Genomic DNA, 23,601 nt, shown 5'->3' with positions numbered 1-23,601 from the left:
CAGATACCCCATTTTCTTTAATAAATTTGTTATATATTTGGTTGATTTTCAACAGATTAAATAGCTAACAATATTCTTATGTATTTTCCTATAGCTTCCCGTAAGTCTGCAGCTTTTCCAAATACTCCGCGTTTTGGCTTAAATGATTGAAAATCAAATTCGTATCCAGGACATTCGTGGGAGGACCGCCATAATCCGCGGGCAGACTTTCATAGCCAATCATTTCACGCAGCTTGCTGAGATGCCGTCCATCGTGGGTGAAGATCTTCAAAATAAAGCGATTGGAATTTATTTATTTCATATTAACACTAATATTCTTACCCTTTCCTTGAATTCCTTGCTCATGAAGGGCATAAAGAGTGTGGAGGTCACGTGCATAAGAAAGCCGCGCTGGATAATATGCACGATTCGCTGGCTGAAAGGCAGGACTCCGTTCTTTTCGTTCACCAATTTCATAAAGGCTGGCGAAAACTGTCGCAAAAAGTTCCGCGTTGTCCTGCGGAAAAATTACAAAGGGTAAAATATAAATAATATAAATATTTTGATACTAGTAAATAAATACTTAAAAGCATAACCTTCCCATCGACCAAATCCAAATAATAAAATAAAATACTTTTCAATTAAATGTAATTGATCTAGGAAAATATATATTTTTAGCCAATCTTTAAATATTATTTTAATAAATAATTTGTTTAATAAAGTATTTATAAATCGAACACAATTAATATAATTTTTAAAGACTTTCTAAAACAATAACTATTTAAAAAATGCAATTTGCTCAATCTACTAAAGAACGAAATTATTTGAAGTTATTTAATATTTGAACATTTTTTTTAAAGAAATTATAACATTATTTGCTATAAAAAATATAAGGTATTTAAACCATGTTAAAAAAAAATATCACAATTAAAATGTGGGGCATGTTGGTGTTCGTTTGTATATCACAGACTTATCAATTTTGAAATTTATAAAAACAAAAATTGATTCGGTTAAGCAAACCTTTTTTTCAGCAAATATTTAGAAGGTTTTTAGAGATTTTGTGGTCTTGTTAAATCTGACCTTTAAAACCAAATTAACAAATATGGAAACTACTGGCTAAAAAAGAACTGGCTATTAAGAAATACCGGAGTACTGTATCTTGCGAATTGGAGTCCAAAACTCATTTCAAAAAGAGTGAAACTTTGGGAACAGCATTTAACCCACCCTTGGAGGTCACAAATGACCGTGATGCCGTTCTCCTGGACGCGTGGCAGCAGCAGCAGTGACTCGAAGATCAGGTCGTCCATCTCGACGAGGCTCTGCAGGTAATCCGGATAGTCCTGGAACCCGTCCACCGTCTTGAAGACCACCAGAACCCTCCCATGGCGGTCCACCTGGGGCATTAGGTAGCGGCAGTGCGTCCCAAAGAAGAGCTCCCGGTAGTGCTCGATGGGATGGCGGGCCACCCAGGTGGGATGGCGCCTCTTGAAGTCATAGTAGGCGTGGATCGCCTGGTAGGCCTTGATCGTGTCCCAGCGCGTGTAGTGCAGGAACTTGGTCAGCAGCGTGTCCTCCGTGCCCACCTGAAGGTCCTCGCACCCTGGAAAACAATACCCACTGAGTTCCACAATGGTCCTAATACCACTTTTTGCTTACTCTCCACCAGCTGCCTCAGTTGCTTGATCTTGAAGATCTGCTCCGCCGTGTGCTCCACTCGGGCGGTGAGGAACAACATTTCGGGCTTTGAATTTTGAAGGAACTTTCCAATGTGTGTGTTTTATGTTATTTTTCAGATTGCTTTTCAACAGCCACAAGTTTCACTTTTTACATCCAATCCGCTGACGATCCGCACTCGCAACGCAAACAACGCTCACTGACTAAAATATCCATGAAATCTGATTTGGGGTAGATGGTTTATTTGTTTTATAACCCGTGCGTGTTCAAATTTTTAATGGTCAATCGGCAATCGCTTTGAAATATACCATATTCTTCAACTTGAACTTGGATTCGTTTATAGGTGTATTAGTTAAAAAGTTGTATTTCATTTATTTATATAATATCAAACATTTCAAGAGTCGCAAAATAAGATTTTATAGAAAATCTATCAATAGGCATTATTGGCTCATTTCATTATCAGTGAATAATTTAGACATATAAAAACTGTATGCTCAACATTTTTAGAAATAAATAATTATATTTTAAGCTTAATACAAAATATTATTGGGGTAATGACTGATGAATATAAAAATTGTTCTTAAAGTAAAAATAGAAGGTAGCGAAGTATAGAAAATCTAAGAGTACTTCAAACAATGACCTCCAATTTGGCAAAAGCCCCGTCATCAGCAAAGTCATCCAGTTGACCAAACCACGTATTTAAGCCACAATTCATTTAACCCAGAAGACGTAAAAAAAGAGGAGTAGGGTGCTGGGGAAAAGTCGAGTCGAAAAGTAGGAAAAGTAGTCAACAAAACGCGAAAGGAAACTATAAGTACGATAATTGAAGAAAATGTCAGCTACACACGATGCTACGTGACTTAATAATGCCCCTTGTCTGTTTCTGTTCATAATAACGGTCTCAACGTGTTGCTCCGCTTATACTATATATACCTCATACCCCATCTATATCCGACACTTTCCACCGACTTTTTTCACATTTTTTTTTTTATCTTTTTCATTATTTTTCATTAAGGTTTATTGATCGACTTGGAAAAGTTGAGCAGTCAAGAAAAACTAAATATAGTTTTTTAATTGCTAAACAGTGAGCACATTTGGAGCGAGAGAGGTGGATGTCCAAAAGTGATTAAATCGTGACTGCGATAGAAATGTTGAAATTAACATTGCACCACGAATATCAAGTTGATAGTAATTGATATTTGTTATTGTGATGGCATTGTAACTGCTTACCTTTCAAGTGGAAAATATTGATTATATAACAACAGCGTTATTTATTAACTTCAAATTTGGTCTGCTGATTAACTGCAAACCACTTGCCAAATAATATAATTTGTTTAAATAAATTTCAAAGTTTGGTAATTATAAAAATACATTTTATCCCTAATTACTAACAAATGAGTTTAAATTCAATTCGGATTTTGTCAATTCATAACATTTCGGTTGACTGGAATGCAATTTGCATTTATTTTAATAATTTAACAATATTCCCACCCCATTTGGAAGCGCTTCACATGAACAACCGCTAAAACTGGGCTCACTTTTGATTTTATGCATTTGATGTATGTAATTCAAATTATTCCTTTTCGAGTGTTTCGCCAGTGACTTTCAGTAATCCCAAATCTATAAATAATGCATTTCATTTGAATGCTAAATAATAAACATTTTGTGTTTTGCGGTTTGTTTTTTGGTCGATGAGTACCGATTGTTTGCACGCTGATTAAATTGTGGTCACCTGGATTGCAGACCCTTCTATTAGTAATCAAGTTGTACTTGTTTTCTAAACGATAATTTGGTTTATTAGGAAAACTAAAGCTAATTAAATTGAATATTTTTTAGTTATCAATAAAATTTTTAACGTGATGAGTTAAATAAGAAAAATATTGACGCCTTTTAAAAATAAATGTTATGTTATGTTTTTGATTTATATGGATCCCCTCCCTTTTTGTAGAGAGAAGTCTGCAAATTTGATGTAACTATTGACATGGAAGGACTTTATTTACAATACATAATGTATTAAAGTTATTTTGAAAGCATAATTTATTTTTGTGTAATTTTTAATAAAAACCCGTTTCTTTAAAGGGTTTTCAATAGACAACTTCAAACTTTTATGTTTGAAATTTCCAAACAACTTAAGCAACAAATCACATTGTCACCTACAATTTGCAGACCCTCTCTCTTATTGGTGACCCCAAAAACGCATAAGAAAAACCATCAAGTGTTGACCATCGCAGACGAAAAACTCCCCAGAAAACTGAACAAATTACAAGTGTTGTAAAGTGTCATTTTTCAACAGGACGAGCGGGCAATGTAGAAATAATCATAATGGCCATTCGCATATTTGAGGCGAAATCTTGTGTGGCAATGTTGTAGAAACAATAGCAGAGAGCTGCTCACAAAAAAAACAACTGAAAAAAAAGGAAAACAAGAAAAATGTGAGCAAATTTCGCTGGCACAAGAAAGGGCCGAGAAAGTAGAGGATAAAAAAAAACTAAACCAAATTCCAATTTGTCAGGAATTTGTTCAATTTTAGTTTTGCGGTGGCCAGGGACCGAATGAGCGGACCCCGGAAACCAACCAAGCCCCCTCCTCCTCCCCCTCCGTCGACCATCTGCATGCCCCACACGTGCCGCCATGCAAAACCCATAAGCATAACGGCCCACCCACTTGCCATTAAAGAGCTGCCACGACAAATCGCACACATTTAACACGCACACTCTGAACCGAGGGGTGATCTGGGGGGAGGGGGGCCGAAAGACCCCTGTGGGGGAAAAAACTGCATACTTAACAGGCCCACAAAAAACCAGCAGGGGAAACAGCTGCTCACAATGGCTCAAACAACGTCGCCAACTGGCCAACAGAAAAGACCAATCGCTAGCGATGGGATCTGGTGGTAAACAAAAGAATAACTCAGATTCAATGTGTTTGTAGCAAACGAACTCGTTAAATTACCCTAAAAATTAATCTGTAGTTAGGAAACTCATAGGATATTTTGACCCTATATGAACAGAATTATTACTGATTTTTAGAAAATTATTATGATTGTAGAAAAAAACATATAGGGATGGGATCTGGTGGTAAACAAAGAAATAACGTAAATTCAATGTGGTTCTAAGCAACCGAACTCGTTAAATTACCCTAAAAATTATTCTGTAGTAAGGAAACTCATAGAATACTTTGACCCAATAATAAGAGAATAAATTCTAATTACAGAAATAATATACATATATAAATATCTATACAAATTTAAAAGTGTGAAAGAATTCGCGTCTACTAAAACTTTTATAGCGCTTACTTTGAAATCTTATTTACAACTGTACAACACTAAAAAGTTTAATATAAGCAGTCTCAATGGAAATGTTTTCCAATTTAATCTCTAACTAAAAAAACCATAAATTTTTAGAAACTAAAAAAAAACCTGTAAAAAAAAAACGGTATACTGGAAAAAACACTTACTTCTTTGGGTTTAAAATATTTACATTCATTCCAAAAAGTTAAAAATATAAATTACAAATATGTATTAATTAAAATACTCATTTTTTTTTGAAACTCTTCCTAAATTATTTTGAATACCTTATAATTCATTACCTTTTGGAGTTGCGAGGACTCACGACTCCATCGCTATTTGGGACCACAAGTTTTCTTTGGCTTGCGGCCTCCCCTAATGACATTTGTATGCCGCTGCAGACATGTGCAACTGTCGGACCCGAAATACATAGCTTTGGAAAACTCACCCGAAGGCTCCTTTTTCGCTTTTCCCAAGCACTGCAGTTTGCCAATTTTTCCCGTGTCGACTATAAGAAATGAGCAAAGTTTGAGCTTTCGCCTCGATAAACTAGACCTGGTTTTATTTTGTCGTTTCCATTTTAATTTCTTTTATTGGCAATAAGCTCTGTCTACTGGCGATAAGCAGGGAAAATGATTGTTTGAATTTATGCCAAGTGCCGGTCCACGACGAAGATGCCCGATGGCGAGTTTTTATTGCCCTGGCATTGGCAGCCATTTCACCTCTCAAAACAGTTAATAAATATTTGCCACCGAAAAAAATAAAATACAAAAATGCAAAGCACCCAAATTGCTGTTGTCTTCGTGAACTGTTTTTTGGGGGGGAGTCGAAACAGAAAGCAAGATTTTTGTTATTCTCCCCCAGGCAACAACATCATATCCCCAACACCAAACTCCCCTATGGATTTGTGGCTGTGGGGCTTACGAAATCTGCCGGCGCTTCGAGAGTTTTAATTGAATTTTGAGTGGTGTATTTAGGGATTTGTTATTTATAATAGAAAGAGCACACAGCCAAGAGCGCTAAGGAAAATGGCATTGGCAAGGTCCGATAAAGTGTGCAGCGAAATGAAAATTTACGGAAGCTTTTCCGCTATACTACATACGAATTTTGTATTAACAGAAAGCGTTGATTTAATTTTTTAATCTATTAAACTTTTTATACAATTTTGTTTAACTTGTTTTGATTTATGTAGGTCAAACCCAAAATAATTCAAATACATTCAAATTTAAACATAAATTTATTCCAGTAATTAAGATCGGCTTGTTCGAATCACACAAAATTAAAATTACTCAAAACATGAATACCATTTCCGTGCAATACACCATCCACAAGTGAACGGTTTGGTAAATAAAAGTAATTCCATCCAAACAATAGGAGGTCATCTGCCAGGTATTCATAAGAAGACGTATCCATGTTAAATAAACCGAAATAATTTCAATTTTGCGATGTGGTGTAAGGGCGGACAAATCAAGTCCAGCATCCTTGAAAATTTGGTTTAGATTCTTATTTGCCAATTTCATAGTCGAAATGGGGTATTCTAAAAGAAAGTATGACGCTTTGTTTGGAGCCAACTGCGATATATACCAAAACATTTTTATTGAGTTATAATTCACATTAAGAAAAACATAATATAATAGTACACTCTTAAAAAAAGTGCCCGAAGAACAAAATTGAGATTTCCGTTTTCCATTTTGATATGAAAACAATCTCTTATCCTAATATTAATTTTTTATAAAGTTAAGCCTGATTTGATATTCTTTGTTATGGAAAAAAATGTATTTAATTTTTTGTGGATTTTATAATGGTAAATCTGGTAACAATATCCTACTTTATTTAGTATTATTTTGTATTTAAAAAAGTAATTTAAATATTTGTGGATTTTATTATGATAAATATGTTTTATGTTTTAAAATGTTTGACCGTATCCTTTAAAATGCACTTCGATAGAAAAAAAACGGGTAATCTTTTTCTTGCCAAAAAAACAAATGGTTGAGTATTATTGTTTGGTTCTCAACGCAAATTGTGTTATAAAAAGCAATTTGTTAGCGCCATAAAAGCTTGACCCCGTCATCCTTTTTTCCAATTCTTTTCGCTTTTTATTACAGTCGATGAGCAATTTGAAGAGCAATATGTGGGGCGAATTGTCGCATTGTTGTTGGGCACCCCAATCATTGGGAATCAAACCGGCCAACTGGTTCCCTCTGGTCACTGTATGTCTCCCAGCTCCTCAATGGAATTTACAGCAGCTATTTATTTTTGGCCAACATTTGCGGCACATGTCGCCTGTGGAGTGGCTCTGGCTTTGTTTTTCTTTTACGAGTGCGATTGCGAGTGCATTTGTTGTTCATTTCATTTAAATTACCCTGTGGCTGACCTCCTTGTCACAACATGTCGGTGGCGTCATATTGGAACTGGAACTGTTTTGCAACCCGCAATCCACAATCGAATGCTCATTGATGGTTTTTTCCCCATTTTCTCTTTTTTATTCGCATTGTATGGGGGTTATTGTGGTTTTTTAATCAAGTTGTAGGTGAACAAATTTTGGCTAACCGATTGTTGTGGGGCCTTGTCATTCATTGTTGTATTTTCGAGCGCAAATGAAATGGGGAATAAAATAAAAAGAATTCATTGAGAAGGCAATCCTTAAAATTGTGCACAAAAGGCTTGCAATATATTGCAACTGAAACTAACTACAAAGTACGTTTCTTTTATATTTAAATTCAATTATATCAAAACTCTTGTTTATTGAAGAAATTATTCTTTCAGAACTCGTAATTTCCTGCTCCTTAAATTTTGGATATAGCAAAGATCAAAAATCGTTAGATATATGCGGCTTAAATAATTATAAAGACATTTTATTTTAAGTTGTTTATCACTTACTTGCCAACCATTGCAAATAAAATACCCATATATATATATACGCACGGCTTACCGTATATACGGCACTTAAAAATTATGACATATTCTTTGCCGCAACACACTCAACTGTGTGGAAAAGCATGAGCATAATACATTTTACGACTGCGTTATATGTCTGCCAAAGTATGTAAAATTATTATTTGTCTGACTGGCTGTGTGTTTGCATACTTTGTACTTATTTCTGGCTGTCAGAACAAAAAAAAAACGAAAGAAGAGAAAAAGATGTACGACGTTTTATTATATTTAAATTACACAAAGCATTAAATATAATTCACTCACTACGCTCCATTTACTAAGGCTATATGTTGAAGGCACACACGAAGACATTACTGTCTGCGCACATAAGTATGCAACAACAAAATGCCGCTGAAAATCGCTGTAATACTTTTTCATCAATTATATGATGCGCAAAAATATATATGCTGAGATTTACAATATCAAACATGGCAGCCAGAGCTTTGGGCACACACACACTCACACACACACATATGTACAGATAGATATATGCCGACATGCTCTAGATGGCAAACGCGTCATACTTTACTACTTACTAAATCCATTACAAAGTATTTACGTAGAAAATTGCTTTATATCTCTGCATAACTCTCAGTCGACGTCATCGTCGTTGTTATATTCTTGCGAATATGTGTGTGAGAGTGTGTGTGTGTGAATATGAAAGCTCTGACAGGACGAAAAAAAATTTAAGTACGTGGGAATAATAGTAGAGGAAAAAATCTTTTTAGTGGCGTTGTACTCCCCGGGTAAATTCCATCAAGGAACTCCTAAGGTAGTCGACATTTCCACCCCGTAGCTCAAATCCCAATCCCCTTCCCCTTCCCCCTCCCCTTCCACCATCGAAGGCAAAAAGGCTGTGTGCAGCAATTTATGTGATTTTTTCCTAAATGTCAGTGGCAAATAAGAAAATATTAAAATAGATTTGTGCACTCCGAACGCAAAGACAATGGTTTGTCATGTTCTTACACTGAGACATCTATTACAAATAATTTAATAAAAAAAATGGAAAATTAAATTAATTCATGTTTATAAAAAATACTCTGTACCAAAAGTAGCAATTTAAGCGTTAAATTACAATCAAAAACTAAAGATAAATATGTAAAATATAAGAAATAACTTATTTGAAAGAAAGTTGAAATTTAAACTTTATGGAGAATTGCATTTAAATCAAATCCGAATTATCTCAGAATGCAATTTATATTTGCATGAATTTTAAAGTATGTATTTTTTGTTTCGAAAAAATTCGAATATTTTTGTCCCTACTTTTTGGCGGTACAGTCATTAACAAAACTATATTGAAGCAAGTGTTATTATTCCTTGCGTATATAAAAAAATCATAGTTTTTAAAAATTTTTTAGAGTATTTTTTCTAGTCTTACTGGTCTTTTGATGATTTCCATTGCCAAGATGTTGACGGTAAATCACATCCAGCTTTCCTCCATCCCAGCATGCAGTCATAAAAAATGAAAGAAAAAGTATACCAAAAGCCAAAGTAGTAGGATGCTGGATGTGGAATGTTGGCGTAAGTGTGTGTAATTCATAGCGGATTTGCTTGCGGAGGGGAATTATTCATGCGCACTTGATTGTGCACACAACAACGGATCCGATCGTAATCAGTGTCTCGTCATCATCATCATCATAAACTGTTCCGGCCACGGTCAAGATATATTTCTCTTGGCAATGTGATAATCTTATGATGTACTACTAAAACGAATTAAAATAGTGTCATGAAGTATAAGTGATAATTTGTTTGAAAAGAAGAAGCTTTAAATCTAAATTCTTTTTAAAGGAGTAGTAGATATTCAGTCAGTTGAATGCTTCTTGAAAGGATGCACCAGCCTCTAATCTCATACAAACAACAATGGAAATAAGTAAAACGAAAATATAACAAATAAATTTGTCGTGCAGCGGTGCAAAAAGGCAAAAGCTGCCTTGAATTGCACTACGAATCACTCTAGCGTGCTATCAATTACTGTGGCAAGTGTTGCACGTGCCACCGACACCGATCCGGTCGGGAGTCCTAGTCCCATACCCCCCTGCCAGACCCTCTTCCCCTGGCACCTTGCAGGTCCTTCGCCCCTCCATCCAGCCAGGACAGCTTGCTCATCTCATTGTGTTCCTTGGCATTTGCTCGCCTGGCTTTCTATTCCAATTTTTCCCTTTTCTCTGTACCCTGTACTTGTGGATTAAGAGGGTATGTTGAATGTGTTCAAAAGTTTATAGAAACCACAAAACATCCTGGAGGTTTTTTTGAATAAGCTGATTTTATTTCGCCTGGGATTATTTTTTTAGAGTTTATTTTACCTTGAAACGACTGAAGAATTCGCGTATTAAAGTAATGGGATAATTGATTAACCAAACTTCGCCCGAAAAATTAATTTTTTGAGTGTTAAAATATAAAACTAACGAAGGGGTATTTATGGGACCATAAAAGTTATTACCTTTATAGACTCGACTAACAATTTTTCTTCAAAAATTTGTTGACGGTCATATTTTATTGGTGAAGCAATCATATAGATCGTAATCATAAAATCTTGGTTCGGAGTGATTTATAAATTTCTGTAGTAAATTTTGTTAGATTGTGTTGAGAAATAGGTATCGCATAGTCGAGAGATCTAATGACAAGGTGCTCTTGGTTTCCTTTTCTAATTTCTTGTCGCACTTCGTACGTTGTCTTGGCTGCTCTAGTCCAGCGCTCTGTAAGTGGCATGAACATCGCTGCATTTTCTTGACAATTTCTCAGCTTTTTTCTGCTGATGCTCCCTGCTTTTTGAGTGCTTTCAATTGTTGCACAATTTTTTAATTTGCTGCGTGGCCAAAGAAATGAAAGAGTTGCCGTCGCCCGGGGAATTTTAATCTAAAGTGGGTGGCAAACGGAGTTGCCCACAGAATTGTGAAGTGTTAAACGCATAGTGTGACTTTTCCCATATAGATATGTCGATTTCTAAGCCATAGCCTTAGCCTATCATACGCCAATTAAACGATATTAGGTCACAAATCCCGGATATTTCAACTTCAATATATGCATTTAATTAACCACAAATGAGCACACAATTTTCACATATTTAGCCCGCACTCGAATGCCAAACAACGTCATAATAACTCAGTTGGCCACAAAACAAAACAAACTTTAAATGTTTGTATGCTTGTTCTACATTTGAACAGTTAGGCTCTTGAGTAAATTGCAATTTAATTTTATGCAATTTGCCGTTAGGCTAAATGCTTAAATTGTATTGAAGAATAATGTCCTTAGGTCTACTAATAAGCCTAATCTCGAATGCTGGTGCTATTATAGTTCAAAATAAGCTAAACATCAAAGGCAGTTTGTCAATTGAATGCAACAAAGTTTAAATACCCTTGAGGGTTTATTTAGTACTAATACGAAAGCATGCGTTTTCCTGAATTTCTCATTTTGTTATTACTCGTTTAGGCTTTACATTTTCTTGGGCTCAGGCTAAGCAATTTTAATTTTTTTTTCTGTGGAATATTGAACAAAAATGACAGTTTAATTCCCTTAGTGCACATTGCCATTAACGGTAGTCCCCTCACATTAAATACCAAAATGTAATAAGCATTAAATTTCCTTGCAACCTGGAGAGAATACGAAAGATGACATCCAGTTGCAATTACAATGTAATTACAAGCGACAGACGGAGAACGTTTTAAATTTTGTATGTGCCGGGCAAATGTCTGAGTGCGAGGACGAACCGAAAAGGATTAGGAAGGATGCACGAGGATGCGTTCCATTTAAGCAGCAGCTTATGCCATAAACATACGATATGAGGTGGCTCTCAATGTCTGCCATAAAATGACGCTTAAAGTGTGTCACGTAATTGCTGGACCTCTTGTCTTTATGCTTCTCTAATTTGCCCCAAGTTCTCCTCGCCTTTTGTATGATTTTAATTAGAATTAGGCTTCTAAGCCGGTGTTTTGATTCTTTAAGCTCACTCAAACATGTCCTCGGTAAATACAAGCTGAACCAACGAAGATACCCTGAGATGTTGGGCCATCAAAACTTGCTAGTAGCTGTAAATTAATTTCCTGGTTCTGCATTAGCTAATTTGCAATTGCAGTTTCCAGTCTCAATTATCGCAAAATTTGCTGCAATGCATAAATTTTGAACGCACACCGGCCAAAGCCAGAAATCTATGATTAATTTTCTGTGGTGTGCTGTTCGATATTAGTTGGCGTCCAAGGAGCCTAGGTCTATAGGGAGTCCCTCTGAGTAAGCTAATACATTTACACTCCAAAATCAATTTTAAGGTATATTCATAATGAAAGTGGAAATCGTCCTTCCAAATATCTAACAACTAACTTAATGTGAGAAGCTTTAAGTACCAGTTAAATGATTCACAACCGAGACACTCATTCCGCTGTACCAATTGATAAGAACATGGTTCACAGAACGCCCAGATCATTAAAAAACAGAATGTGTGACATTTTGTCAGGCATAATAATAAAATTACAATTGCAGCTTGGCGACAAACAATCGGGGGAAAATGTGCCAAATCAGCGCAAAAAAACTGTGGGGCGTCTCTTAAGGAAATGTCAAATCAAATTTATTGACTTTCATTGTTCGCCGGAATGGTGGCAGTGACTCCGGCTGGAAGCCCGGGCTCATTGAAATGTGAAAAGCCAATGACAGGGGACGACGAAGGGCTAACAATGTGCACCTTTTTTTCTGTCGCTGAATCTTGTCTGGATTCTACTTGTGGCACTTGTCGATTTGTCCTGCACTTTTCCCATTCCCAAATCCGTGTTTGTGCGCGATTAAAGCGCCGCTTAGCACGTTTGAATGCCTTCCACCCGACTTTACCTCCGCCATTTCGGATTCTCGGAGACAATCAGCAGAGCTTCTTCTCATTCCCCTTGCAGTATTACGATTTTTAACACTGAGAAGTATATAGTTCTTAAATATAACATATGATACTTTTCTTTTATCTATTATCATTAAATATAATCCATTAATTAAAAAAAACAACTCTTATATGCTAACATTTATTCGGCAAAATGTAAACTAATAAACTGGATAATGAGCGAAGCCGTATTCATTAATACATTCCCTTCTAATTAAATCAAGCTGAGTGGTAATTATGATTTTATCTAAGCAATTGTTTTTCCAAAGTTCATTAGAATGAAATGTTTAGAATTTACTTATAATATTTATACGTCTGAAGGTCTAAATTAAGAAAACCAATGGAATTGGATGCTGCATACCTTTAAATGAATAGATATTAAAGATTAATATTTCACATAAATGAGATAAGAATAAATAATGAATTAGTAATTTGACTTTTAATAAATACTTCTAATATACTAACTTTGTAATTATCGTTTCATTTGATATGCCTAATTTTCTCTCAGTACATTCTCTTGTGATTTCCAACAAATTCGCACAATGCCTCCTGGCAGAGCTATAAAAATCATATGCTTTCCTTCATTGCAAGGGGTTGGCTTTAGTTTTTTGCTGCTTCGTCTACAGCTGACTTCCTTTGTGCCCAGCTAAGTTTGACAATTATTTGCATTGTTCAGTGAAGTCGTTTGTTCAACATGCACATGAATCGGTAACTACAACATAAGTGAGTCCCTGGTTAAAGCTTGCAGTCGGGCAAGTTGGGTTTGTTAGGCAGCCCGAATCCATTGTGCTCTGTCCATTGAATTTGTGGGATGAAATAAGACAGCCAATTCTGCGATGGACAAAAAGTGGGCGGGAGATGAAATCGAATAGCGTATGATTCCTTTATTGTATATTTGGTGGGTCAATGATGCGGATGGATATTATGTAAAATATTAAGAGGAAAAAGGGGTAGCTCAAAAATTTAAAAATAATACGGAAAATTGTAACGCAGATCAATAGGGAATTAAACCACAAACTTTCAGAGTATTACTTCTTTGAAATGCCTAAAGTTAATTGTAAATGTGGAAACTGGGTAAGATATTTTCTCAAAAACAGGGGTTCGGGGAGCTTTTGTGCAAAATTTTAGAAACAGCATTAAAGTAATACAAAATCTCCCCAAAATATAATTAAAGACTCAATCGTAGCATCACTCCCAGTTGAATTTTAATGTGACGACCTTTAACCCAAACGACTCAAGGGATATTACCCCTTTGAGCAAGACTATTAAAATTATAAAAATTCTTTAAAAGTAAAAAATGGAGCCCCAATTCATTCGGTTACGACAAATTTCCAAGTTAGAGAAGTTTAAACGTTCGAAATTTAAATGTTTTTAGTCGTATTATTTTTACCTCCTTGAAGATATATACTCCTTTTCTTAAACCTTTCAGTTTTTTCCAAGCCCAATTTAATTCTACATTCGTTTCAGATTTCCAAGCAACAGTTCTGGCATTATTCACGAAAATCACTTTATAAAGTTGCCGGCTGTCAGGTTTTCTGCAACCAATTTTCTTCACACGAATATGCAAAATGAATGTTCTTCGCTTGACCCGAAAGCCTGTTGCCTTTGTCGTTTGAAATTCCGGCCAGGATGAGAGCGGCCTGTTGCCAAAAACGGAGTTCTTTTAGACAATTTTTTATTCTGCCTCGCCCCTTTTTAAATGGCTCTTTCCGCTTCCGGTTGCGTTACGTTTGACTTGCCTGCACGTAAATTTCGTGCCATTTTGTGCAAGGGAATTTCGGCTGTTCGCCGCGCTAACTCGCTCAACTGCTTCACTCATGTCGGCGGTAAATTTTAGTACAATGCATATATAATCTTTTTCACTTATCTTTGCATAGTTTCCTTTTGCTGCAGCCCAACTTTTTACGGTCTGAGGTTAAAAGTGGCGTCATACATTTCCAGCACCTACCATCCACTACCCACCCACAAACACTCGAGATTCGCGGCGCGTTGAGAGCTATGTAATGAATGAAAAGTTGGCAGGGAGTTGCGAAAGGTTGCAAAGGTTGCGGCTGCTTCTACTCCAGCAAAAGGTGCACGGGCATCGCAATTTTTGCTGAATAGCTTGGCTTAGTTTTTCCACTTGTCGACAATCTAGTGACAGATTTATGGGTTAATTATTGTGAACGTTGCTGTGGATGTTCAAAACTGAAACGGAGCGAAACTGAAATCTCATTCGTTAGATTACACACATATGTAGCACTGGAAACGTAGTTAGTCAGGAGAGTTGAACAAATTTTAGAAATTTATCAGAAAATTTGTAAAATAAAAATGTGCAAAAACATTATATTTCTTTAATGGTAAGAGATATTTGGTCCAGAGAACTATCTGATCTGTATAGTTAGTATAACTGAATTCCAAAATAAAACAAAGAAAATGGACAATGTACTCACATCCACAATCCCAATATCCACGAAGGTAAACAAATCGTTTGAACAACCTGCCTCCGATGATGACGAACACGAGGGCTATGATCTATTCATGGGCATCTTGGAACTGAGCGTTAGCCTTGGCAACTTCAACCACAATGTGGCCAAATCAGTGGAATTCATAAAGGAACACAATACGCCTTCGAGCAACTCATTCGAACTGGTCTTGCTCAATGATTTTCGAATTCAATTTGAACAACTGCAGAAGGGAACGGATATCGAGGAAATGACACTTCACGAAACAAGGGGTGATCTTTTCATTCGTCTCTACAAGGAATTGGTGGATATAGAGCTGGATGAGGAAAAGCGATATGGGTACCTAAAGCTCTGCTATGAACTCTTCGATTCCGGGCAACCAAAACTTAAGGGTCGGGAAAAGTCCTTTAGTTATCGCTTGGAACTTATCGATGGTTTATATGCTCAGGTTCAAAACATACTACATCGTCTTGATGGAAATACCCGGACATCTTCAGACCTTGACTTAAGATCCTCGGACTCTCTAATTAATATGTATCTGGAATGCATTAAAATGAAAAATGTAGATTCAATGGAAGGTTTTGGAATAAAGAATCCAGTGAAAGAATTGAAGCCTGACCAAAGGATCTCTAAAACAAATGAAGCGATCACCGAAATGAAAATTGAAGGTTACTACTGGATTGAGGTTGGCAATGCAATAAGCATGTGCGTTTCAAGGGGTTTTAGATTCGAAAAGGGTATCTCTGTGATTACTGATCAATTAATGACGTCCGAGCAAGCTCCACGAAATCCCACAGGTTTTCTTGATGAATTGACTGCCAATGAAAATAACTCTAATAACCGTTCAGAAAAAGAACAGGTCAAATTTGAAGTCAGTTCCCAGAATGATACTGAAAATAATTTTTTAAATGCTCCTGAGGAAATTCCAATTTACAATTTGGGGAGCCTTGCTGTGGATATTTATGAATATATTTCCGATGATCTTACTGCTGTTAATAATATTTCTATAGCAGTATCGAATAGTTTTGATGATTATAAAAGTCTTTCCAAAAAGAAGGCCTCAAGTGATTTGAGATTTGCGAATGGATTGGCTAATTTAACTAGTCACACAAGAACACATGAACTCGTAATGACATCTGAACATTTTCTGGATGGATATTTAATCCCGGTGGATAGGAAAGTTAAGGATATTAAAACTTTGATCAATGAGGAAGCTGCTTCTCTGAAATCTTTTGAAAACAATACTTTATATGCTCCTGAGAACGTTTTTATTGAAATTCCTGAGCTCGATTTGAGTAATCTTTCTGAGGATGAAACTTTTTACGATTTTAACATTTCCGATGAATCTGCAGCGAGTGTCACTGTAAATTATGATCCCACAGAATCTCAAACAGATGTTTCTATAAGGAGTACCGTGTGTTTCGATACTCCCAACGGTCATTCAGAAAAATGTTCCCTTAAAGATGAATTTGAAATCCCCATAAGTGATAATTGTTCTATTTCACCGTTAACTTCCTTCAGACATAAAATTAGTCAAGGATCTGAAAATAATTGCGATTCTCAAGATTCTCATAGTCATTTGGAAACGATTAAAGAGATATATGCTAAATACAGAAATTCACATCAAAGGATAACTGAAGTAGAAGAAAAAAAAGATTTGGAAACCCTAAAATCCTTTTCATTATTATCTGTTACTGAGAAAAGCCGGTCACTAAATAATACTAACAAAAAAGGAACCTCGCAGAAAAATAATTCAAGACTTCAAAAGACGCCGAAAGAAGTGGATTCCTCAGAAGAGGAAATTATGACTCAACTGCGGCAAACTGTAAGTGATATTAAGCTAAGCCTTTTAAAAAAAGTTGATAAGTCATTGGAATTTACTTTACCAAAACCTTCTGATGTTCTATTGAGAAAACCCTCTACGGATAAAGTTAAAAGCGAGCAAAAAAATTATGGGCGAAATTCTAAATTTACTGATGAGCTTCGTTTAAATTCTCCAAAAAAGACTTCTCCAAGAATTAATATTTCCAAGGATCCCTCAAAAAAAAAATTCAATAAATCTGGTATTAAACAGGACGATCAGGAAAAGCTTTCACCGAAATTAAGTCCAATTACTCAAACAATTGGAGTCACTGAACAGCTCGTTTTGAAGGAAGTGGATAGGTCTTTGTCCGATGTATCAGGAAAAAATCAAACTAAAGCTCTAATTAAAAAGGAAATAAACCGTAAAGATGTGGTTAAAAACGATTCCCCAAAAATGTTTATAAGCAAAAGTGATGATCGAGAGGATATTAAATCACCTTCACATAGATTAAGCTTTGCTGCCTCAAACACATGCTGTTTGGTGAAAGATGATCTGAATAATAATTTAACACCAGAAAAGTTAAATGAATCGGACGATCAAGAAATACTTTCACCAATAATAAGTCAAATATCGAAAACGGTCAGTGAAGTTAAGCTGCACATTTTAAAGGAAGTGGATAAGACCTTATCCGAGGTGACAGGAAAGAATCATACCGATAAAGTACGTTTTGATAAGAAAAGAAACCATAAAGATGTAGTCAAAATAGATACTTTGAAAATGCATATGACCTACAGTGATGATTCGGAGGATTTGAAGTCGAAGGATCCGAGTATTGAGCTAACTCCAAGGAATGTAAATGAATTCGTCGCTGAACAGGATGAACAGGATATGTTTTCACCAATATTGAGTCAAATTGTACGAACGGTAAGTGACGTTAAGCTGAACATTTTAAAAGAAGTGGATAAATCACTATCGGAATTGAGCTTAAGAAGTGCATCCAATGTTTTATTAAAACATCCATCTGAGGAAAATTTGAGTACTGGCACATTATCATTTGCTGATGAAAGTAATTTAAGCATCGATAATCGTAAAGAACTAGTAAAAAGTGATGTTAAAATGGACTTTGAGATACTTGATAAACCTGTTCTTGAAAGTTTGTGTTTAAAAGAGAGGAAATATGAAAAACTGGTTAAGAGCGATGGTAAAATGGATGTGAAAGTAAATTCTGTAAAAACTTTATCTAAGCTGAGCTTTGTAACTAACAAGGATAGATTTGATCCTGAAAGCTTAAGTTTTACTGATGATTTAAAGGAACCTTCAGCAAAAACTATATCTCAGGAATGTGAGTCTCGGCAAAGCTTTAAAAAAAAAGTGGATACATTTTTTCACGAAGTCTTCAATTTAGATCAGGGACACTGGAATGGTTCAGACAATTTCGAGGCGTCTTTTGATGAAATCCAATTTAATAAAGAACAAAGAAGTTTCACAACACCTTTACCCAAATGGCAGCATCAACGGCACGTCATTGCAGCCCCTCGTGTTGTAATCAAAACCTTTAAATCGAACCCCGCCTATGAGTGGTCTCCGCATGACCCGAATGCTCCCGATTTCTATGAACAATTGGATCAGTTTTTTGAGATCAGGGGCCAACAAAATAGTGGCCTAGCTGAAGATTCCGATGGACCCTCGATTGAATCTCGGGTGAGCTTGATAATAGATAACATTAGAAAGGAAATGCCCAGAGACATTAGTTACTATGGTTGGATGGATGCGGTGGGAAAATTCAAACTGGGACAACTGCTCACTCGCGAAGAGAAAAGTGCCTATGAATCAGTGCGATGGAAATCCAGGGATAGAGGTGATCAGGATCTGTCGGCGGAATCTCGATTCACTGATGCCCTCCACGGAATGATTGGTTATGAGTCACCTCACTTAAAGGCCTCATCCTTAACTGGCTTGCTGCAGTTGCGTTCGCCTCTGCATCAGGAGAGCATCAGTGAGTCCTATCTTCTGGTGAGCCTTGGCCACTTGGGCTACCTTTATCAATCCTTAAAGGATCAGCTGGTGATACTTGATCAAAAGGGAGCGACTGCTGCTGCTCTCCGATCATGTCTGCAGAAGGACCTCCTGATTTTCCACCAATTCTACGATTCACGGAAAAAGAAACCAAGCAGCCTTCTTTTTCTGCACCGAAAAACTCGTCAATTCCAGGTGCACTTTCAGTGGCTTTTAGATGTTCTGCAAAAAGTTCAGAATGAAAAGTCTATTGTTGTTTCACTGTACGAGGAATCAGGCCGAAGAGTCGGTTCACAAAAAGACTTGATGATTAAGTGGTTGAAAGTGGTTAGTAAACCATTGATAAAAAAGCTTTATCGCTGGCTTCATTGGGGACAATTGAGAGTTTTTGATTGCGAAGAGTTTCTAATTGAACGATGTTTAACATCGACTATAGATGATTTCTGGCAGAAACGCTATAGATTAACAAAGTCCTTCTCAAGGTTTTTCGACCATCATCTCAGTGAAACTCTAATTAGTGTGGGCAAGACCTTGGCGTTCTCAAAAAAGTACTTGGGTCTTAAAATTGAACTAAATATAATTCACAAAAAACTACAGTCCTCGTTGCTAGAGGCATTTGAAAAGTTTTTTAAGTACGGCGATCAGGAAACACTCTATGAAGTTGTCCAGGATCTGCACTCATTAGTATCTAATACGGTTCTCAGTCATCTTCGGGAAAACGAATTAAATCCCGAGGATATATTTTTCCAGCTCCACAAATACTTGATGCTTACGGACTTAAAGTTTACCAAGGAGTTATTGGAAGTCCTCGAACCCATCCTTGAAGAACCAGCCAACTGTTTTAATGTTAAACTTGTGAACCGAATGAAAGATCAAATGTTACACAACCCTATTCCGGACATCTATATAGATAAAGTTGAAAACGGAGGATCCAAGTGTTGGTCACTTCTTGTCCTTCGTTGGAAACTTCCAAGACACTGGAAAGCTCTTCTCGGTGAGGATGCCTTGAAGTATGATGAGATTTTTCCAGGCTTGTGGAGATTCCATTACGTCAACTATGTGCTCAGCGAAAGAATACTTCGGCAGCAGTTGCATTTCCAAAATCGCATGGATTTCAAATCCTTCGAGGGTCTTGAAGAAACAAACTTGTGTTTTGTCAGGATAATCAACATTTTTATACGTGTAATGAAGGTTCTAAAATATTATTTGCTTAGTAATGTATTAAAACCAGCATTGGAAAGTCTTCTGTTAGCCTGTAGTCAGGCCGATACCCTTGAAGATATATTGAAGGCGAATAGAACCTACCTGGAGACTATTAAACAAGGGTCCTTTCAAACCAAAAATCGTTGCAAGTCGAATCTATATCTAGAGAAAATGTATAGTTTCATACTAAAACTCGGTTATCAGCAGCAAAAGTTCTACAGACTCACTCAAATTTTACTTGACTTTGTGATAGAAGTTCAGGTAAATTATGCATTGGATTCCAATAAATACAAAGATCGAATGTTGGAATTTCAATGGTCCTGTCAAAATTTCTCGGATAACATTAACGAGATCGAAGAGAAATTTCACTTGGCGATGGTTAATTTTTTGTTTAGTCTGCATTTATCTGATGAAGATTCACTGAGATTGCTGGCTTTAAGGTTGGATCACAAACGATATTATATCAAAAGGAATGACAGATTGGGTGTAGTACAATCCTTCGAATTCAAGAGGAAGACGCGAATGAATTGCTCGGTAGACAGCAGTTAATAATATTCTGAGTTGTAAATATATTCTTCTTTATATTTTTGTACCTGACACAAAATAAGTATTTTCGAACTACTGGTTTTGTAAAATATTTTATCACTACAAATCTGTATCTCTTGCTTACTTAAAATTCGGATAATTTTCAAAATTTACCCAATAAACAGAAAAAATTGTCATATGTTTGTTATTTGTTGATTTATAGTTATAAAACCACTACAAATATTGCAAACATTGCTAAAGAAATTTTTGTAAAATATTCAAACAAATAATTTTTTAATTTTAACACTTTACCGAAGTAAACTTTTTATAAAAGTTTTATTCGAGATAAGCAGCTTGAGTTCTAGGAACAAATTTCTTATTCAGCATTGAAAGTCTCAATCATATTAAACTCCTTGCCCAAATTATAATTCATTTAACAAAAAGTGTGGGAGATAAACCTCTTTTTTGACGCTTTGTCTATATATAAATTGGATTTTAATTGAAAATTAAGAATCGACTTAGCAATGTTTGCATTGTGCAGCAACTGGAGAAGCCTTTTGTTATGCAAATGTTCTTTATATTGTGGTCCCGTGTGAATAGGGACAGAATGGGAGGGACAAACCAAACGACTGTGGGTTCGTTTAAATTAAAGAAAATAATGGAAAATTTACTTTTTGGCTTAAGCTTTGGCCAAATGGAATTGCCGGCACCAGTCAACGAGTTGGGAATTTGGCTTCGTCTGAATTGTAATTGCTCGGCGAAAATTAAATCAAGTTTGGGTCTTCATTTTTCATATTTTTATTAACAAGTTATGCCAACACTTTTCTAACAGCTCTCATCTGCATAACTTAATTTTCCGAGAATCCTCATGGAAATATCTCTGCGCCCGAATCTCTGCCAAAGAAATGAACAATACCGAAAGGATGGCCCAGTCTTGAGCTCTTTTGTTATCTGACAAACACAGCTGCCAGTCATCACGGCAAGTCCTCCACATATCAGCGACTGAGCTGGATAAATTATAAAGCACAGCTGCTTTGAAAAAAAAAAATTGTCAAGAAGATAATTGAGCCCAGGCAGCAGGCATTTAATAAACTTGATTGGAAGGACAGGAAGGAGTGACACTCGGGGAAGGTTGACAAGGTCCTGACATGAGTTCGCTTTCAGAAAAAGTCAACTGGGTGACTTGCTCGACTGTTGATTAGGGAAATTAATTTCATAGGAAATTTCCTGCCTCCGATGCGTTTTTGTTGATAAACGAGCCATTTATTATGTGCGTTGATGTGAGGACGACTTTTTTTTTTGGATTATTTTTACTAGGAACAAAAAGATTCTGAATATAAAGATTTTCCTTCCAGATTTTTATTTTTTAATAATAATGTACAAAATAAAACAAAAACTTGAGAAACACAATTTATAAATATTACATTTATTAGATATTCTGAAAAGTCTCAAATTATTGTATTGAAATAATTTCTGAAAATCGTGTGACTAAATTACATTTGTAAAAGAAGTTGTATGAAATTTTTTTAATATTAAAATATGATTCTATAAATTATCTCAAAATAAATCTGTTACACAATAATAATAACTGGTATTTATATATAATTTTTTCTTAGTGTAGGAGGAGGTTAAAAAAGTTTAAATAAAAACACATTCATTTCTCTGGTATCTCTGACGAAAGATTACCTAATTAACAAATAATAATTCTTTTCTTTTGTTGTTCTCCTCACTCTTCACTTTGTATTAATTAATAGAAAACCAATTTCAAAGACGATTTAATCTTTGGCCTATCATCAAGCCTGAGCGCCACGTCAAATTAAACTATAAAATTTATTATTATGCCCGTTGACATACTTGAACCGTTCTAGGCAATAAATTCCATTACAAAGTTGCCATTCTGGTTCAAACCACATCCCTCCGCACCCCAGTCAATGTTATTGACATTTGTTGTCAGTTTTTCTCGCCCCAAACATGAAGCAATTTATGTGGCCGGTTCTAGGGCTTTATGAAATACTTCTCATTATTGGGGCACCGTGTGGGAAATGGGCAGCGGCCGATGGCTGAAACATATTCGAACTATTTTCATTTCAATTGCAAACGGTTTGGCGCAGAGAAATCAATTGAATTGCCATTTCACATATGAAATGGTCATTTGTCAATGGACAACAATTGGAGGGCGTGGTCGCAGATGGTTTGGATGGTGGATGCTGGATACTGGATGCGGTCAGTCAAAATGGCCGCATAAATATGTCCTTCTCGTCCTGTGTGAACGATCTTCTGGCATTCTCCCTTCATTCCCATTTCGATGGCTAAATTGTTGGTCGTTATTAAATTTCCGCTGCGTTGAGTTCTCATTTCCGTTTCAATGGCCAATGCAGCTGACCGTCGTCGAACGCTCAACGGATGTTGGACTGGTTCATAGATATATATATATATATACATATATATATATATATATATCTACGTACTCACATACGTGCATTTTATAAATATTTTCAGTTCTAGCTGGATAAACAAAGGGGTGGCCTTTTGATGCGAATGCGTAATATTCGATTATTGTTTTTATTATAGTTTTTAAGAGCCTACATAACAATCCCCATTTATCCAGTCTTTGTGGCGATCAAAAATTGATTCTACAATTGAAACCCTGTTAGTTGGTATGTATGTGTATGCGGCTTTTTAGCCAAATTGAAACTAATTGAAATATGTGGATTGCAGGAAATGGCGAGAAGAGGAAAGTGGGCGAAAACTTTAGCCATAAATTTCAATAAAACGGCATTTTTGGTATTTCCTTTATTCCATTTGTAGTTCCCTCTCTGTGTGTAATACGTTTTATTGGCATTACGTATACGCCGTGACCTCATTTATTGTTTCGTCAGCATAA

General features: G+C 36.0%; 3 protein-coding genes across 3 annotated transcripts; 1 reads left to right on the top strand and 2 right to left on the bottom strand.

The window, feature by feature from the left end:
• Positions 1-17: 17 nt before the first annotated feature.
• Positions 18-1,823, bottom strand: LOC108038192. Its single transcript, XM_017114938.2, has 4 exons — positions 1,636-1,823; positions 1,204-1,579; positions 322-496; positions 18-265 (listed from the first exon to the last, which is right to left on the bottom strand). The coding sequence occupies exons 1-4, from the start codon at positions 1,712-1,714 to the stop codon at positions 89-91; spliced, it is 807 nt and encodes a 268-aa protein (XP_016970427.1). The 5' UTR covers positions 1,715-1,823; the 3' UTR covers positions 18-88.
• Positions 1,824-6,154: 4,331 nt separating this feature from the next.
• Positions 6,155-6,462, bottom strand: LOC108038194. Its single transcript, XM_017114939.2, has one exon. The coding sequence runs from the start codon at positions 6,454-6,456 to the stop codon at positions 6,226-6,228; it is 231 nt and encodes a 76-aa protein (XP_016970428.1). The 5' UTR covers positions 6,457-6,462; the 3' UTR covers positions 6,155-6,225.
• An 8,505-nt stretch (positions 6,463-14,967) lies between these two features.
• LOC108052726 lies at positions 14,968-20,884 on the top strand. Its single transcript, XM_044460285.1, has 2 exons — positions 14,968-15,064; positions 15,110-20,884. Exon 2 carries the CDS (start codon positions 15,141-15,143, stop codon positions 20,739-20,741), a length of 5,601 nt encoding a protein of 1,866 aa, XP_044316220.1. The 5' UTR covers positions 14,968-15,064; positions 15,110-15,140; the 3' UTR covers positions 20,742-20,884.
• The last annotated feature ends 2,717 nt before the right edge of the window (positions 20,885-23,601 follow it).

This window comes from Drosophila rhopaloa, unplaced genomic scaffold (assembly GCF_018152115.1).
Source record: "Drosophila rhopaloa isolate 14029-0021.01 unplaced genomic scaffold, ASM1815211v1 contig_2, whole genome shotgun sequence".
NCBI classification, from domain to species: domain Eukaryota; kingdom Metazoa; phylum Arthropoda; class Insecta; order Diptera; family Drosophilidae; genus Drosophila; species Drosophila rhopaloa.
This window is presented reverse-complemented; position numbering and strand designations above follow the sequence as displayed.

Bases quoted from the DNA above. Each gene is read 5' to 3' on its own strand.
- LOC108038192 (XM_017114938.2), bottom strand. From the start codon at position 1,714: ATGTTGTTCCTCACCGCCCGAGTGGAGCACACGGCGGAGCAGATCTTC. The intron at 497-1,203 runs GTGGGTTAAATG...ATTTTTCCGCAG, and splicing joins GTCATTTGTGACCTCCAAGG to GACAACGCGGAACTTTTTGC. The intron at 266-321 runs GTAAGAATATTA...TTTATTTTGAAG, and splicing joins GCAAGGAATTCAAGGAAAGG to ATCTTCACCCACGATGGACG.
- LOC108038194 (XM_017114939.2), bottom strand. From the start codon at position 6,456: ATGAAATTGGCAAATAAGAATCTAAACCAAATTTTCAAGGATGCTGGA.
- LOC108052726 (XM_044460285.1), top strand. From the start codon at position 15,141: ATGGACAATGTACTCACATCCACAATCCCAATATCCACGAAGGTAAAC.